General features: G+C 48.4%; 1 protein-coding gene across 1 annotated transcript in view; it reads right to left on the bottom strand.

Annotated features, from left to right (window-relative positions):
- Positions 1 to 17,241, bottom strand: part of HS3ST3A1 (heparan sulfate-glucosamine 3-sulfotransferase 3A1) — a 99,456-nt gene extending 82,215 nt beyond the window's left edge. Inside the window, exon 1 of the mRNA XM_047089989.1 lies at positions 16,643 to 17,241. Within this exon, the coding sequence (XP_046945945.1) occupies positions 16,643 to 17,241 (599 nt within the window). The remainder of the gene's footprint in view (positions 1 to 16,642) is intronic.
- Between the last annotated feature and the right edge of the window lie 1,959 nt (positions 17,242 to 19,200).

Below are 19,200 nucleotides of genomic sequence, written 5' to 3'. Positions count from 1 at the left end.
GATTAAAAAAAAAAAAAAAAAAAACAACAAAAAAACTCTCCATCAAGTCACTGCACATTAGTAATCACATCGGTGCAGAAAGCAGGTTGTACAAATGCAATAACCCAGATAAAAGCCCACTAAACACGTTTTAAGCCCTCCTTTCACACGGGGCAGTTTTATCTCCATGGATGACCCACTATAACGGTCATAAAGCATGTTTGAAGACCCCACTGGTTGACCCCGGTCCAGGCAAGAAGCAGGAGACAGACACACGGGGGACGTTCATTTACAATCCTGTGTCTTTCTAATTTTTTTTTAACGTTTTTATTTATTTTTGATAGAGAGAGACAGAGCATGAACGGGGGAGGGTCAGAGAGACAGAGAGGGAGACACAGAATCCGAAACAGGCTCCAGGCTCCGAGCTGTCAGCACAGAGCCCGACGCGGGGCTCAAACTCACGAACTGTGAGATCATGACCTGAGCCGAAGTCGGACATTTAATGGACTGAGGCACCCAGGTGCCCCCTGCTTTTTTTATACAACATTTGATAACACTGACCTTAAAACTCTTCCCCTCTGCCGCCAACATTTTATTTTTTTTTTTAATTTTTTTTTTCAACGTTTATTTATTTTTGGGACAGAGAGAGACAGAGCATGAACGGGGGAGGGGCAGAGAGAGAGGGAGACACAGAATCGGAAACAGGCTCCAGGCTCTGAGCCATCAGCCCAGAGCCTGACGCGGGGCTCGAACTCCCGGACCGCGAGATCGTGACCTGGCTGAAGTCGGACGCTTAACCGACTGCGCCACCCAGGCGCCCCGTGCCGCCAACATTTTAGTATAAAAATTGTCAACACAGCAAAAACTGGAAGGAATTGTACAAAACACCCTTTGCCCACGAGCTAAATGCTCAATCTGTATTTTCCTTAAAAGTCATAAGAGACTCTTAAGTATGGAGAACAGACTGAGGCGTACTGGCAGGGTATTGGGGGGAGGGATGGGCTAAATGGGTGATGGGCGTTAAGGAGGGCACCTGCTGGGATGAGCTTTGGGTGTTACTTGTAAATGATGAATCACCAAATTCTACTCCTGAAACCAATACTGCACTGTATGTTAACTAAATTGAATTTAAATTAAAAAAAGAACCTAGGGGCGCCTGGATGGTTCAGTTGGTTAAGTGTCTGACTTCCACTGAGGTCACGATCGGTTCACGAGTTCAAGCTCTACCTACATGGGGCTCTGTGCTGACAGCTCAGAGCCTGGAGCCTTCTTTGGATTCTGTGTCTCCCTCTCTCTCTGCCCCTCCTCCGATTGTGCTCTGTCTCTCTCTCTCTCTCTCTCTCTCAAAAGTAAATAAAGATTAAAAAAAAAATTTTTTAAAGAATCTATATTTGTATTACCACATTACCTATCCATCCCTCCATCCAATTCATCCTCTCTTTTTTACCGTGTTCCAAAATAAATTATAAACATGAGTCCTGTTCCCTCTAAACACTTCTACATGCATGACATAAACTATAGAAACTATATTCCTTTGGGGCAAAAATATAAACGTGTTTTCCTGGTCCCACTCTCTTCTCCCCCTTCCTTGTGCCTGCTACACATTGTCACGTCTCAGCTTTGTGACAGCTGGCAAAATCTCAACAATCATGCCTTACGCGCTCCCAAGCCTGACCTCACTCACGAGCTCCAGCTTACCCCAAAAGCCCTTTCCATTTCACGCCTAAAACACGTCTAAGTTGTTTGTTCTCGATGGTACCTGTTGTTTCCGTGCTCCCTACCACAGTCACAGTTATTGATAAATAAACCTGAGCTAGCAATCTTCAAAGATTCTCCAATTTCTCCTGCCTCCCTCATGCCTAGAATACCACGGGAAGTTTTGTAATTCCTACTACCAAAACTTCTAGCAAATCTTTCTCCCACTTACTCACGCCCACTGCTGTGCTCCAGTTCAAGCCTCCTTCATCCATCTTCTAGACTCTGAGACAGCCACGCAGCTCGGTCTACCTGTTCTAGTCCTCTTATGCCACCTGGGATTAGATGTCCACAGCAGAACCAAAGGCGGTCTGTAGGATCAGTCCTCTGCTGAAAGCCTTCACTGCCCTCTCCCCCCACCCCGGCCCGGCTTCCAGAGCTGTGCCGTCCAATATGGTGGCCACTGGCCTCACGGGGCCATTCAAACTGTATGACATGTGGCTAGTCAGAATGGAGATGCATTGCAAGCATAAAACGTGTAGATTTGGAAGATGCTGCATGAAAAATGCAAAACGTCTCCTCAAGAATGTGTTTTTGATTATCTGTTGAAATCACTGTATTGCAGACGTACCGCTTTCAGTCTAAATAGTTATTGGAATTAATTTCGCCCCTTCGGTCTTACTTTTTATAAGGTGGCCACTAGGAAATTTAAAATGACATATGTGGTTTCCATTATATTTCTATTGGACAGTGCTGATCTAGAAGAAAACCCCTCAAACATGCCACTTACCAGCCCTCAAAACTCTTTCCCCGTGCTTGCTTCCCAACATGATGTCTCACCCCCCTTCTACAAAGGCAACGTTGAATTAAACCACATAGTGGGATTGTTCCTCATAATGGTGATCCATCAGGGGATAAGTATGACCTCCTGTGTCCCCCGTGACTCCTTTCAAATGCTTCATAGAATGCCCAGGCATAACACAAAAGAGAAAATGGAGGTGCAAGGGAAAATCTATAAACGAATCACGCACTCAAGTACAAAGTCAAGGAAACCTCAAAATGGATTATTAAGATGCCCAAAGGCTGCTCTGATTTGTTTTCATAGGGAATCTCTTCCAAAATAGAATGCGTGTAGTTGAGCGTATAATCCCCTTGACATGAAATGCCACCATCCCGAACAAATCCGCAGATTTCAAAAAGTTCCCATAGGTCGCTGCCATGCTGTTCTGGGGTGAACTATTCTGCTGTTACACAACCACAAGGAGGTCCTCTATCTGAGTCGTATCTCAAGTGCAAGGTTACTTCTACATCATGTGTTGAAGACGCCTGCAATGAATGTTGGGTGGGGGTACTCACCTGAGAGCAAGATAAGTAAAGAAAGGGAAATCGGCATGTTTGAAGCCCTCAGCTTCCCCTAGAAGTCTTCAATCCATAGCCAGGGGGCCAAAAGCCTATTTTGCTAAATAAAGTTTTATTGGCACACGGCCCTGCCCATTCATTTACATATTGGCTAAAGCTGCTTTTCTGTTAGAGAAGCAGCACTGAATAGTTGAGACCTGAGAGCCTAGAAAGCCTAAAATATTTACTACCTGGCCTTTTCCGGGGGGGGGGGGGGGCAGAAAGGCTGACCTCTGGCCTAAGGGTCAGTTTTTCTTTACACCAATAAAGAGGGGCGCCTGGGTGGCTCAGTCGGTTGAGCGTCCAACTTCAGCTCAGGTCATGATCTCGCAGTCTGTGAGTTCGAGCCCCGCGTCGGGCTCTGTGCTGACAGCTTGGAGCCTGGAGCCTGCTTCCGATTCTGGGTCTCCCTCTCTCTCTGCCCCTCCCCCGCTCATGCTCCGTGTCTCTCTCTCTCTCTCTCTCTCTCTGTCAAAAATAAATAAACATTAAAATAAAAAAAAATTTTAAAAAAATAAAATAAACCAATAAAGAATGTCTTAGGCAGAAGGAGAGCTTCTGGCCCTGGAGATACAAGGTTGAAAAACACAGAGATGATAAATCCGCAGCCTGGAACACTCCCATTTAGTTTCTCGAGGAACCCCAAAAACACATTCTTTTTGGACTTTTCAAACAGGACTTCAGTTCACACTCGTCAGGATTTTTCAATTATTTTTTTACGTCGGGGCCACTGTTAACATATACTCTGGCCTTCACCACAGACCAGAGGCTACATTTCACCTTCAGATGAGACGGAGTTGCTTCACCCACGCAGAATTTTGTTTTTAGCATTGCTTCGGGTTTTTCATTATGATTAAATTATTTCCCAGTATTTTTTTTTTTTTTTTAATCAAGAGTCCAAGATTCTTTTGAAACATCCGAGGGCATGGCCATAATGAGTCTACTTTCTTACTTGGTAATAACAATGAGCTAGAGCTGAGAAGTAATTTCTTCAATGCTTAGTTCAACGCCAACTCACCACCCTTTGCCACAGGGCAAATGCACCTGAAAATCCCAAGAATTTCCACCACCCCATCACAGGCATTAGCTCCCCATGACTTCCCCCCCAAGATAAATATAAAACAGATCCAATTTGTTTTGTTTCCATCATTAAACCCTCCCAGGGCATTCTAGTAGACCCGCTGGGTTGGGGGTAGGGCTTTTTTAACAGATACTTTTGTAATCCCAAATCCTCCCACACTAAGAAGAAAGAGTGAGAGCTCATTAGAAAGAAAAACAAGTAGCTTTTATTTCTTTAAAAAAAAAAAAAAAAGCAACCACAGCATTTGATGAAAGAAACTACAGGAATAATTAGAGTCCGCCAGGAAATTAAAAAAAAAAAAAAAAATCGGGGCGCCTGGGTGGCGCAGTCGGTTAAGCGTCCGACTTCAGCCAGGTCACGATCTCGCGGTCCGGGAGTTCGAGCCCCGCGTCAGGCTCTGGGCTGATGGCTCGGAGCCTGGAGCCTGTTTCCGGTTCTGTGTCTCCCTCTCTCTCTGCCCCTCGCCCGTTCATGCTCTGTCTCTCTCTGTCCCAAAAATAAATAAACGTTGAAAAAAAAATTAAAAAAAAAAAATCAAAAAAACAGACGCCAGATTTTGTTTACTGAAAAGCTTTGCTGGGGAAACGAAGTAACTTCATCTCTGCAGCATCATCCTACAGCCAGAGCTTTCCAAACCATCAATACAGCAAACGTGGCCTCGGTCTGGAAAGGTGAGGAAGCCCAATGTTTAGCTCCATGGACGTCACTTCAGTTAACGGCTTAATCCAGTTCTCTCTTTATAAACACCTGAACTTTGTGAGAATCTATACAGATTTATGACAGCACCAAACACACCGTTTTTGACTCTGTCCTTCTACCCAGCTTGGTACTTTTGTTACTTCTTTTTAAATTTTTTTTTTTCAACGTTTATTTATTTTTGGGACAGAGAGAGACAGAGCATGAACGGGGGAGGGGCAGAGAGAGAGGGAGACACAGGATCGGAAACAGGCTCCAGGCTCTGAGCCATCAGCCCAGAGCCCGACGCGGGGCTCGAACTCACGGACCGCGAGATCGTGACCTGGCTGAAGTCGGACGCTTAACCGACTGCGCCACCCAGGCGCCCCTGTTACTTCTTATTGAAAGGAAAGATCTACTCCAAGTAAAAACGCTGAAACAGGGAAAAGGAATTTTATTCCCATAATCTGACTGATTACTTCCTACTCTGAGCACTCTGGAGAGAAAAAGCAAACTAGAGAAGAGAAGAGAAGAGAAGAGAAGAGAAGAGAAGAGAAAAAAGAAAAGAAAGAAAGCAAACTTTTACCTGTCTGTACTTGGATTTCCCCCACTAATCTTTTACAAGCAGGCAACGTCCATGAAACACAAGTTACTGATGAGAACCCATAGGCCAGTCGTGCTAGCTGGGTCCCCTAATCCATATGCATCAAAATATGGGGGAAGACATCTGAGATGAAAAGCAGACATTTAAAGATGTCCTGACCGCTGACTCAGGTGAATTCGATGCTTTAATTCACCCATTCTGGGAGGAGGAAAAAAAAAAAAAAATCTGTGACTTGTTCCATTCTCTGGAGTATTTTTAATATGTTCTGTCATTGTTGCAAAACTTCCCAAGTGGAGTTTTTATCATTTGGAGTCTGTAATTTTATTCTGCAGAATTCTACCCTGGGAATTAGAACCCCTGGGTTCCTATTTAGCTGAACCTTGAGCGAGGCACCTCGCTTTCTCCATAAACCAAAGACCATCTTAATCTCTCGGATACCATCGAACGCCAGCATCCTTCAGAGTTTATGATCCTATCTGGCTCGAACCAATGGAAATGTGAATCAGCAACCATGTCTTCCGCAGCAATGAATGACCTGACCACTACAGCAAAGGGCTTGGGGACTGATAACGACCAGCTGCCAAGAAAGCAATTAGATGACGGTTATTGATAACAATGATAACGAAGACGGACAGGGCAGTGATGTGGGGTAACAACTGGGCTGTGCCCTGACTGGGAGGACGAGCATACCTCAATGAATTAAAAAAGGAATGTCAATCAAAAGACGCACGCACAGAAGAGTGAGAGAGCTGGGCTTCGGCAGTGACACAGCCACGTCCGGGGGAGGGGGGTGCCTGCAGGGAAACAGAGCAAGGCACCGCTTGGTAACGCCAGCAACTGGGCACAGCCACCAGCTCGGCTGGCCCCAATTTCTAGGAGCAGGGAGAAGCCTTCTGACTGTGTTTCCGACAGTATTTTGGCTTTCCCACACAGCAGCGTAGGAGGAAACTGGCTCATTGGGGCCACGTAATAGTTAAGAGTTGTTTTCAAGGATACTGGTCGTTTTTAGTGGATGGGGAGAAAAATCCACTGAATGGCCCAGGACGTTTTTTGTTTTGTTTTGTTTTAACGTTTACTTTTGAGAGAGAGAGCGAGAGAGAGAGAGAGGAGACACAGAATCCAAAGCAGGTGCCAGGCTCTGAGCTGTCAACGCAGAACCCAACACGGGGCTGGAACTCGTGAACCGTGAGATCGTGACCTGAGCCAAAATCAAGAGTTGGATGCTTAACCGAATGAAACACCCCGGCGCCCCCAGGACTTCATATATGCTCAATAAGATGAGTTCTGTGATCAAATTACTTTTTAAAAAGAGAGAGGGAGAAAGAGAAGCCGAGAAAAAACACAAGTGGTTTTAAGTTATTCCATACAGGCTAACACTCACAAGGATATATAATTACCCTTAAAATTTTACTTTTTCAACTATGCTGATACATTGCCCAGTCTTTTTTTTTTTTTTTTTTAATTTTTTTGAAAGAGAGAGAGAGAAAGGTAGGGGCAGAGAGAGAGGGAGAGAGAGTATCCCACGCAGACTCTGCACCGTCAGCACAGAGCCCGATGCAGGGCTCAAACTCACGAACCGTGAGATCATGACCTGAGCTGAAATAGAGTCGGACCCTTCACCACCCGAGCCACCCAGGTGCCCCTACATCGTCCAGTTTGGAGCAGCCTTGACCCACAAGCTGTGAGCCACTGATGGCTTGCTGTCTGAGCAGGAACCACACAGAGCAATCTTGAGAACGTGACAGATTACCCCAGTGGCAAAGCAGTGACACGCGGGAGGAAGACAGACCCGGATCCAGCACCGGTCTACCATTCACTTGGCTAAAAGACCTTGGGCAAGTTACTTCACCTTTCCTCGGTCTCTGTTTCCTGATCTCTAAAAAGCAAACAGTGACATGATCTCCCCAATATTAGTCACCACATTAATAAAATATTCAGACTACACACAGCAGACCATTCAGCAACAGGGTGAAGCCGCACCCCAAGTGGCTATGGTTACCTTTCGTCTAAAATGATAGATCATCCATGGGGCGCCTGGGTGGCTCGGTCGGTTAAGCGTCCGACCTCGGCTCAGGTCATGATCTTGAGGTTTGTGAGCTGGAGCCCCCATCGGGCTCTGTGCTGAGAGCTCGGAGCCTGGAGCCTGCTTCAGATTCTGTGTCTCCCTCTCTCTCTCTGTCCTACCCCCCTCTCACACTGTCTCTCAACAAGTGAATAAATATTTGAAAATTTTTTTTAGCAATAAATCATCCAGACAGAAAATCACAGAGGGAACAAACACTGACTTGAGCGACACTTTAGACCAGATGGACCTCACAGATACACGCAGACCATTCTACCCAACAGCACCAGAAACACACATTTCATCTCTAGGACACGTAGAACATTCTCCAGGACAGATCACCTGCCGCTCCACAGAACAAGTATCAACAAATTTAGGAAGACTGAAACCCTATCAAGTATCTTTACCGACCAAATCACATGAAACCAGCAGGTAATAACAAGAGGCAAACTGGTAACCTCACAAATATGTGGAGATTGAACAACGTGCTCCTGAAACAGATTTAAGAGGGACGTTTATAGCCACAAACGCCTAACTACCCTGGAAAAAAAAGAAAGCTCTCAAACGAGCAACCTAACTTGACATCTCAAGGAACTAGAAAAAACCCACCTAAGCCCAAAGTTAGTAGAAGAAAGAGAGTAACAAAGATCAGAGCAGAAATAAATGACAGAGAGACTAAAATGATATATTTCATCAGGGTTCAAATATTTTGCTATTTAAAAAATTTAAAAAAAGTTTCAAGATGGGGCACCTGGGTGGCTCAGTCGGTTAAGCAGTCGACTTCGGCTCAGGTCATGATCTCTCAGTTTGTGAGTTTGAGCCCCTCGTCAGGCTCTGTGCTGACAGCTTAGAGCCCGGAGCCTGCTTCAGATTCTGTCTCTGCCTCTGTCTGTCTCTCTCTGCCCCTCCCCGACTCACACTCTGCTTCCGTCTCTCAAAAAAAATGAATACACGTTAAAAAATTTTTTTTCAAAGTTCAAGATGCATAAAGAAAAGCATATGCAACTGAGATGGAAAAAAGCCAAACAAGTAAGGAATTAAACCACAACAATTATTTTATCTACATCAGCAGGAGTAGCCTGTCCTTTGCACAAAACAGGCTCGTAAAACTGATCCAATAAAGATAAGTGAGGGATGATTAAAAGGAAACACTAAGTTCTTGAGATGCAGTCGAGGCTGTTTTGTTTTGCTTAAGTCAAAACGTAACGTGGATAAAACTATTTTTACAGTCGTTAAAAATATCAAAGGAAACGTTTCGAAGGAGATTTTCATTACTGTGTCAAACCAGAATCTCAGACGCACAACTGTGTGTTTAAAAACAGAAGCGGAGGGCGCCTGGGTGGCACAGTCGGTTAAGCGTCCGACTTCAGCCAGGTCACGATCTCGCGGTCCGTGAGTTCGAGCCCCGCATCAGGCTCTGGGCTGATGGCTCGGAACCTGGAGCCTGTTTCCGATTCTGTGTCTCCCTCTCTCTCTGCCCCTCCCCCGTTCATGCTCTGTCTCTCTCTGTCCCAAAAATAAAAATAAACGTTGAAAAAAAAAAATTTTTTTAAAAAATAAAAAATAAAAACAGAAGCGGAAGATGCCAGCCTGTCACCTGGGCTGGACACGGGAGTCCAAACGGACAGTGGCACCAGACTCAGCAGCCCCGGCAGGAAGAACCACCCAGGACACCCTGGTCCGGGTTCTCCAGCACTCTAGAAGTTGGATTTTCTCCGATCCTTCCTCGTCCGTGAACTCTGTGGTCATTCCACGTCTGTTTTGCTCCCAGTGGCTGGTCTCATAAGCCACTAACCAAAGCCACTATCTAAATCAAAGGCAGAAAGCACCAGGTCAAGCAAGCAGATAGAACAGGGAAGCTGGTCAAGAAAATGGGGGCTGTGCTGTCACCTCAAGCCACGAGCCACAGTGCCATGGGTCCACCCCACAACCAGCTTTCTAACCCGCCACAACCGCTCCTCCTACATTGTAGCAAAAAAAAAAAAGAAACCCAGATGCCCCAGACTGATTTTCCTCTGACCCCTCCTTCAGTTCTTTGTGTTCTCAAAAACCTTGTCCTTTACATCAAAGTTTCTGCTCTCCGGCACGAGGATCCGGTCAGGGTGGGTGACTTTTCACGCCTTCTTCACTTTACATGTGCCAGCCATTAGAGAAAAAGAGAGAGAGAGAGAGAGAGAGAAACAAAACCGTCTCTGTGTCTGTTTCAGGGACAAGAGAGTAGGAGGGGAGCCGTGAGCCAATTTTACTACGGAATAAGCCGAGAGAAAGATCAGCATGTCTGGAAGCAACAGGTGCTGGCAGTGCAGGGGAGAAGCTGGCAGGGCTGTGCCGGGGGCCTTCGGAAGGAAAGAAGGAGGAAGGCACAAAAGGGAGCTGGCGTGCGAAGGAGTAGAAGCCTTTATCCCTGGATGCTGTCAGGCATCCTTTGGTTTTAGAGTAATTCGGGATGTTAAAACTGCTCCCAAATAATAGCACCGCAAATCCTCAGATACCCCTCCACCCAGATCCCAAGGTGATCATCTTACATGACTCTACAACGGTGATCAAAACTAGAAATTAATCTTCGTCTAATTCCATGAATGAAACCTAAACACGCGCAATACCCATTTCACCAGCTTTTCCACCAACGTCCTTCCTCCAACAGGATCTAATCAGGTCCCGCACTGTTTTTACTCACTGGTGATTAGTCTCTGATCTGTGACAGTTTACCGGTCTTTGGTTTTCACCATCTTGACTTTATTTGTTTTGAGAAAGAGAGAGAGAGAGAGCATGATCAGGGCAGGGGCAGAGAGAAGGAGACAGAGAATCACAAGCGGGCTCCGCACGGTCAGCACAGAGCCCGACATGGGGCTCGAACCCACAAACCGTGAGATCGTGACCTGAGCCGAAATCAAGAGTCATCATGCTTAACTGCCTGAGCCTTCCAGGCACCCCATGATCTTGATTATTTTTTTAAGAATACCTTTGGGGCACCCGGGTGGCTCAGCCACTTAAGTGTCCAACTTCGCGGCTCAGGTCATGATCTCGCGGTTCGCGAGTTCGAGTCCCAGGTCGGGCTCTGTGCTGACAGCTCAGAGCCTGGAGCCTGCTTCGGATTCTGTGTCTCCCTCTCTCTCTGCCCCTCCTCTGCCCACGGTCTGTGTCTCTCTGTCTCTCAATAATAAATAAACGTTAAAAAAATTTTTAAAAAAATACCAGTGGTCAGGGATTTACTTTGTAGCTACCCTGCCATTTGGGTTGGTCCAATGTTTTCTCATTAGACTGGGATTAGGGATATGGGGGAAGAATACCCCCATAGGTGAGGTGCCCCCCTTGCTGCCACATACCGGGGGTGTGTGATCTCCACGTGATACAAGGCAGTGTTAACATTATCACCTGGCTACACTTGGGGTCTGCCGATCTCTCTGCTCTAATGTTCCTATTTTTCCCCTCCCCCCTGCCTTACTTTCACCTGACCGCCACCCCTCTCCCCCGGCTTCCATCCTCCCCAGGCACTGGGCTGCAGTCACAGGAAGGGCTCTCCCGTTGGGACTCTGAAATCATCTTCCCGTGCAACTGTCCCTCATGGGCAGGATCTTCACGGTGTGTCTGTGGAATCGGGGTGAAACAGGCTTCTGTGCGGTGCCTGTTCCTGGACGGCTCAGGGGAAGGAATAATACTCCTGCATCACTGCTGTTGAACTAAAATCATCTGGAAGTATTTTCATTTGAAGCTGGCTTACAGAAAGGGAGGGGGAAAAAAACACACTAACCAAACTAATCTGGGGCACCAGGCATCCCGTTTCACTCATGCACGTTTCCAATATAAATCTCCTAATCACTTATATCTTGTTTCTCAGGTTTATTGTGAAGGCAAGTCTCTTTGATTTCTCTCCAAAGGATCAACCTCCTGCCTGAAAGGAGCGAGCTCAGGCAGACAGGCAAAAAAACACTGTTCAGCCACGCCCAACAGACCATCCTTGCTGTAAGATGCTACCTAAAGGCGACCCGCCCCCCTTTGCCTAATTAAGACTGCACTTTACTCTCTGGTAAGGGAGGTTTTTCTCCCCAAGTTCAGCGGCTTGGGTCCCTTGCAGACTCTCCCTCCCACTAGGTGGCACCAGATGTCACCTTCAACGTGGGCTGCTCTCCACTGATTTTCTTTTTCGGCTGTGCAAGAGGGTCCCGCGCCTAACGGCAAGCACTAAATTTCACTCGTAATGAACGCTTCCTCTTTTCTGACACGCACGGTCATCTGACGGGTTCTGAAACAGGTCAAATCTGAACTTTTGGAATGCGGTCCTCAAGTGATCACAGGGCGCGTGTTAACGGTCACGGCCATGGTACTCACGACCGCAGGAGCAGAGGCGAGCAACTGGGAAGAGCTTTCAGAGGGCACTGAATGCAGCACTTCCTCAATTTCTAAGCTCTGGTTTCACATCAGTTTATCTACCAACTGGATCACTATCCCCCACCCCCCCAGAGAGGGTTCAACTGTGTCCAGTTAGCGAATATGCTATCAAACATTTTAAGATGTTCCTTCTACATGCCCGTAGTTACAATATGACTCCCATTACGTATTAAAGGCACAGATTTAATGATAAACCTCGTTTTCACCACTGTTAACTCATCCCCTCGGCAGAAACCAATTTTCCAAAAGCGTGGAGGCGGACATCACCGGGAAACGTACCAAGAGAGGACGCTCCCTATCAGCCAAGTTACCATTACTTGGGTGGAAGAGGATGTCCCCTCCCCCAAGGGAAAGCGTTATGTGTGTGAAGTTCCCAACGGGGCCCGGCAATGTGACCGATGGTAACTGCGATTTACAGTTGTTCGAATGCATCCCTTAGAGATGTGAGGCCCTTCGTTGTTAATATTGTAGCAACTCTGTGACAGTCTCCTCACAATGTGAGCATCTGGTCTGTGGAAGGTCGGCCCCTGATGTCGTTAATTGCACAGGCTTATTGTTTTATTCCCATGACCCCTCCAAAATACAGACCTGGCATCTATTCTTTCCCGGGCCGATCAACAGACTTACGTAGAAGAGACAAATATTTTGGCCCCAGGGCTTTCTTTTTAAGTGGAGAGCAGATCATATCAAGGAGGAGTTTTCAACCCAAGAGGAGTTATGCATCCCACATCGAATGTATCCACAAAACGCATCCGTACGTGATAAATCTCATTGTTCTAAACGAGTATTCGCGCCTGCAAAGTATTCCAGTTCTGGGCTACCCCACCTAAGTGTTTTTTGTTGCTGTTGTTTTTCATGCCTGGACTCAATCATCAAGACGCTCTTCACTCCGATCTAAGGACAGAAGAGCCTCTCTGGACTTCAGTCCACATGACCTTGCATGGGTGGCCACAGACTTCGCAGCTCCCTTGGCTCGAATTTCATTTCCACCCCTTCATGCAGAAGGGGTGTGTGGCTCGGGAGGGGGGAAAATGGCACAGGGAGGTACTCTGCAGCTGCTCCCAGCTGCTGAGAAATGCCGGTTTCCCCTGATAGGAACCGAAAGTTCCTCTGTTCTGTCTGCCTCTTCAGGGGACGTGAAAAACAAGGCACTGATCATTAGAGGCCCGAACACTTGAAATTTTGACGAAGCTGTGGTGGGGAGTGGGGGACGGGAGGGGGGAAGAACTCATTTCTACTAAACTACAAGCTGAGTGATCTTTGATCTTCCTGGATCCTGTAAGAGTACAATATTTTAGTGATATTCTTCTTCACTCAAATTATCCAGTATTACTAAAAAAACACATCACAGCGTAGGAAAGAACTATGCTATAAGAGATTAGGTACGTCCAAACAGAAACTGAAGTGTTACGTATACGTACGTTCGCAGTCCTTTAAACGCTACATCCTTTAAATACTTTATAAATACGTATCTCTTATCTTACACACACACACACACACACACACACACACACACACTGCATCTTGTTGGTGCAGAAATACACAGGGAGAGAGGGGGGCCTCTTTATTCCATTCCAAGCTCACCTGCTCTTAAACTCCCAAAGTTTTAAAGCTAATAAAACAGTTCCCTACTTTCATTTACGAACCCGCCACCCCTATAATGGAAACGCAGACTGTTCGTTGCAAAGGATTGCTTTCCCATGACACGTAAGCCACAGACATTTGTTGTCCTGATATCATGTCTGCTAAATTAAGTAATGCGGAATGTTGTTTTAAACCCCATCAGGGTGGAGTTTCATCCCCAGAACACTCCACTGAAGCCTTTTTTTTAGAGATTTGCAGTAAAATTTCATTTTCTTGCCATCACTACAAATCTGTTCCCACGAAGAAACAGATTATACTATTCTCGGGATGCAATTTACAAAGTACTTTATGTTTTCTCTCAGTGAGAGAAATTTACCGAGATATCCTGGCTGGGGTGGTTTTAATTCTCAAACTCATTGTCCATGGTGTTTTTTTCCAACTTCCTAACAGGAACACACTTCTCCTTCTGTCACGACGGTAGGGGGCGCTGCCACAACGAACTATTATGGCCTACTGAGAGATTTCACCAGGCAAAAAAAACAAGGCTGGGTTTACAAGATTGTCCCATGTCAACGAGCATCTAAAAAATATCTGACAGGGTTTTTTTTTTTTTTCTTCCATAATTCACTTCAGGGCGCAAACACTGGAGTTTTCCTTCTGTTCATGTGTGGGGAGGAAGAGAGGTGGGGAGGTGGGGGGAGACAGAAGTATGTGATAGAAATCCCATATTACAAATTTGGGGCTGACTCCGGAAGGTCTCACCGAATCCCTAACTGTAAATATGAGCTAAACACAAAGCCGTAACATGCACTTAATATAGGTAAGTAGCATTCTGCGTAAGAGAATGTATATATATATATATATATATATATATATACACACACATATATTTGTCTTCAATCTTTCTCATGAACATCAGACTCGCAAGTTCAGAGACAAGATCAAAGAGAACTGTGGCAAAATTTCATTAACTAATCGCACGATCCTGGCTCCATAGGTGGAGGGGTTTTTTTTTTTAATAAGATTTTTATACGTAATTGAGTTAAACTTAAATTTATGCATCCAATAAAACACCATTGCGAATGGTAAAACAAAGACATTACTCCAACACTTAGAAAATTAAATTCACCAAACCATGAAGTCTACTGTATTTTTGTAACCACCGTAAATTGCTTTACAGCACTCTTCTGCTGAAATAAACAATCCAAGGAGAGATTTACTTTACAGCGTGCATCTAGTTTCCAAAAGACAGAATGACCTAAAAGCTTACAGCTCTTTCTTTTGTTAATACTTGTGTTTCTAGTTACCTTGAAACCTTCCTTCTCTTACATGAGCTTAGAAAGATTCACGTAAAGTAAGATCCGCGTCTGTAGAGACACTGTGCCCTCAAGGACTGACTCACTTCTGGAAGAAGAAACCATCCTACTTTGTGGAAACAAAGGCCACACGGCAATACGAAAATAAAGAGTTTTTAGGACTACATATTTCACCATATTTAATGGCACCTCAGAGTCAAAAGTTGTCTTAGGCGTTCTGCGAAGTTGGCTTGAAACGTGTTCACTTACAGCACCGTGCAAGGCCCGATTCAATGCAAACTGCTACAGATAAGAGTTTTAGGGGTCTTTAATCACTTCTTTCTTGTGTCCTTGATGGAAAAAACAGAGAAGTCTTTGTGCTAAAAAGAAGGACCTGTTGTTTCCAGATTCAACAGGTCATTTTTATAAGAACTTCCCAGAGGATACAACATAAATGTCAGAAACACAAGGGGATTTTTTAAGTGGCTGATGATTTTAAATGATATATATTCTATATTAAGGGAAGGTTGTTTGTTTTTCTTTCCAACAAATGGAAAGTTACTGTTTTAAAAGTGTTTAATGTTTGAACTTGACTTTTAAGACCAAATGTTTTCTCATGAGTTGGATTACTGTAAATTCGGCTCCCGAAATCAATCCAAGGGGTATGCATGACCCCTCAAGTAAATAAACTTGTCACATCATGTTCATTTTTGTTTTGGAGATGAATTATTTACTTAGTGGACTTTTGAAATATATCTGAATTGTGTCATAACTTTTGTAATGTTGTTTCACTTAAAATAACAAAAAGAATGCATACTTAATGAAATAGATTACACTTTAAAAAATGAAAATTCTGGCCACACGATTTTTCCTTGTTCTCCGAGAAAAAAGAACACGCCAATATTTTATGGCAAACAAAATCCAGGTGACACTTGGATTTACTGGAGTTTGGCTGATTCTGTTTAAAGGTGGTCTAAATTTGAGAAGACTGGCAAATTTAAGATTAAGATCTGAATCAGACCTGTTTCCTAAACTTTATTAGGAGAGTTGTTCACAATGTGACCAGTGTCATTCCCACCCCCCCCACCCCCCCACCCGTCTTTCTTCTTAAAAAAAAAAAAAAAAAATTGGCTACCTCATTTGTAAAGAGAAGTGCTTGAAGATCTCTAGAAAAGTTTCAGCCAGGCCCAAGACACAAGGTACTTTTTTTCCCCTTTAAATACAGAAAACACTTTCCAAAACTCATCCCTCACTCCAAACAAAAGTTATTATCCAGGAAGCCTTTCCTGCCCGGACACAGACCTAGATTTCCCGACTGCCTTAGCTTCTGGTTCTTGACACTTCTACTAAGTCTCCAGATTACTTACCACCTAGGACAGTGATCTGGCAAAGGGTCAAGGGAAATGAATGCCTGATGGCAAAGACCAAGCGTGAGCCACGGGGGTTTGTTCGGCAGACAGAGAAGAAATAAAAACACGCTTTCTTGGGAAAGGCATGGAGTAAACGACGTTGCCTAATAATTGATGAACAGGTTTCTAACTGAAGTACCCCCCCCCTTTAGCCCACAACAGGGATACTTTCGCAGAGCAGAAGAAAAAGAGGAGGAAGATTGGCTGTTTGAGGGAAAGGAAATCCCAAAAACTAAAGAAAAAGTCATCAAGGCCAAAATGTCCCTCCCACCGCCCCCCTCAACACCTACCTCCCTGCAAACAGAAGGCACGGTGGGGAACGAGACCCCCGAACCCAAGAATTACTGATGACCCTCTGCCTTCTGCAGAAAATGGGGAGGGAGGTGAGTAGGGGGGTCCCCCCCACCTCGCCCACCCGAAGCCCAGGCTGCCCCCCACCCCCCACCCCGGCGGCACCCGGAGCCAGCTCACCGGTACCAGGCGAGGCCCTTGTCGTAGCTGCGGTCGAAGAAGTGGGGCTCGGCGCCCACGGCGCGCACGTCGGGGTGCACGCGCAGGAACTCGAGCAGCGCCCGCGTGCCGCCCTTCTTCACGCCGATGATGATGGCCTGCGGCAGCTGCTTGCTGCCCTCGTCCAGGAGCAGGGCCAGGGTCCCCGGCGGGGCCTCGGCCGCGCTGCTCCCGGCCCCGGAGCCGCCGGGACCTCCGGCCAGGCCGGGGGGCTCCTCTTCCCAGGCCGCCTCCTCGCCGTCGTCGCGTGGCGCGGGCGGCCGGCGCCTCCGCCGCTGCTGCCGCTGCAGGAGCCGCTTCCGCTGCGCCGCCGCGGGCCACACCGCCAGCTCCCTCGGGCCTCCGGCCAGGGCGCCGCGCCCCGGGGCCCCCGCCTCCTCGCCGCCGCCCGACGGCCGCACCACGGGGCCCGCCAGGGTCTGGCAGCGCTCGGCCAGACAGTAGAAGACGTAAAGGGACGTGAGCAGGGAGCAGAGCATCAGCAAGAACTTCCGGAAGATGCTGCGGGACAGCGGCTCGGCCGGGGTGGGGTGGGCGCCGGCCGGGCCCGGAGGGGCCATCCTAGCCGGAGGCGACGTCGGGCCGCGCGCGGGCCATGCTAGGCCGGGACTCCGCCGGGGGCCGCGACCTCGTGCGGGGGGGCCCGCATCGCCCGTGCGTCTCTGCGGCCGTGCGCGCTGCCCCGCGGAGACGTAGCCGCGGGCGCCCGGCGCGGGATCCCTGCCTCCGGTCGAGGGGGCGGGAGGGGGACGTGGTGCGGTGCTTAAGAAACCATCGTCTCAGACTCCCCCGAGTCCTGAGCCTTGGGGACGCGCTCTGCGACAGTGACCGGAATGGGGAGTCCTGGCGGCGGCGAAGGCGCGCGTCTCAGCCCCGGCCCCGAGCGGCCTCCCGGCCTGGATCCCTGCTCAGCGATCGCGCATCCCTCGCTCGGTCGCGGGGAAGAGACTCCAGGCCCCAGGGCCGCAGGGCTCCGTGCGCTGCAGACGACAGCGTGCGACAGTGCCTCTTCCTTCGTGACCGTGGCCGCCGGGGCGCGCCCTCAGCGCCCCGCTGCGAGGTCCCGCCGAGTCCCGCTGCCCGAGCGGGAGCCCGAGGCCCGCGCCAAGCCGTGCGCCTCTTTCTGTGCGCTCCCGGCTGCTCCAAACTGCTCTCGGTCCCCACCTGGGTGCGGCGTGCCGGAGCCCGGCGGCGCAGGACCTGTCAGCGGCCGCGGCCACAGCGCTCGCAGACGCTCCCCCGCCGCCTCCGGGCGGTCGCCGCCGCCGCCACACGTGGGGCGCCGAGGGCAGCAAACTTGGCGGTGACGTCAACGTCCCGGGCCGCACCAGCCGCCTGACGAGCGCAGCCGGGCGGACCGGGTGGGATGGAGAAAAGGTGGCGCGGACCCCGCAGCGTCGGCCCAATGACATCGGAGAGGGCGGGGGCGATCGGGGCGACGCCCCTTCCCCACTCCGCCCTCCCTCCCCTCCCCGCACCGCCGCAGCCTCGCCCCCTTTCCGGCGAGCTGGGGGCTCCGGGGGAGTCTGACTGACAGCTAGGACCGGCCGGATCCCCGGGGGCCTGACTTCCACCCGGCGAGCCACCTCTCGGACTCGGCTCAGCCCAACGCAGCACTGACCTCCTCCGAGTCCCCGCTCCCGCCTGTGTCCCTACATTCTCCCCTACCCCGCCCCGCCCCCTGCCACCTCCCCGGCCCTCTGGAAGTTTTGTTGGCTTCAGTTGCGCGTACCGCGCTGCTCGCCACGCCCCCGTTTGTCTCGGGCGACCCGAATTCCTCCCAGCAGCTCCTACTTGACTTGCACCTACGGAGTTGGTCCGCTGCGGGCCAAGGGCGAGCGAAGCCTTTTCTCCCGAGGGCGGTATTTCGCTTTGCTTTTGGTTGTTTTTGGCTTGTGTTCGTCTAGGATGATCGAGAGTTCGTCTAGGATGATCGAGAGTTCCCCAGGACCGAGAAAGGAACCACCTCTTGGGAAATGAGCCAGTAGAATCAAGGAGAGAAATGAAGAGGTTTATAAAAAAAAAAACAAAAAAAAAAAACAGCTCCGATTCCAAATCCATATGCCCAGCTTTTGACGAAGGAATTTTTTTTTATGTTGTTTGTATTGCTGCGTGTGCGTGTGTGTGTGTGTGCGCGCGCGCGCGCTCGCGTGTGCGCACGCGTCTCGGTAAAGGAGTTCAATTGCCTTCCATAAACAGCGGTTTCCTCTTTCTCTTGCCTCCCCTGACCCTATATCCTCTTCGCGCGTTCCGCTGAGAGTAGGTCAGGAAGGGATACAAATCACCTTGCTGTGTAATGGAGGGAGGTGGCCCGTGGAACCTGCATGAGGTAGGGTTTTTTTTTTTTTTATTCCATTCTGATTTGTTGCTGATTTCCTAGCTTCCTGGTCTCAGCGGGACGCCCGGCAGTGTGGGCGGTAGCCTGGCAGCTGGGCACCAGCCCGTGTAAATTACAGAGGCAGCTCTCTGGGCCCGCTAACCTGGCCCCGCAGCAGGCTCGGCGTCCTGTGCCTTCCAGG

This window comes from Lynx rufus, unplaced genomic scaffold, assembly GCF_022079265.1.
Source record: "Lynx rufus isolate CCGP_SWC_20201006 ecotype Redwood Valley unplaced genomic scaffold, mLynRuf1.p SCAF_28, whole genome shotgun sequence".
Classification (NCBI taxonomy): domain Eukaryota; kingdom Metazoa; phylum Chordata; class Mammalia; order Carnivora; family Felidae; genus Lynx; species Lynx rufus.
This window is presented reverse-complemented; position numbering and strand designations above follow the sequence as displayed.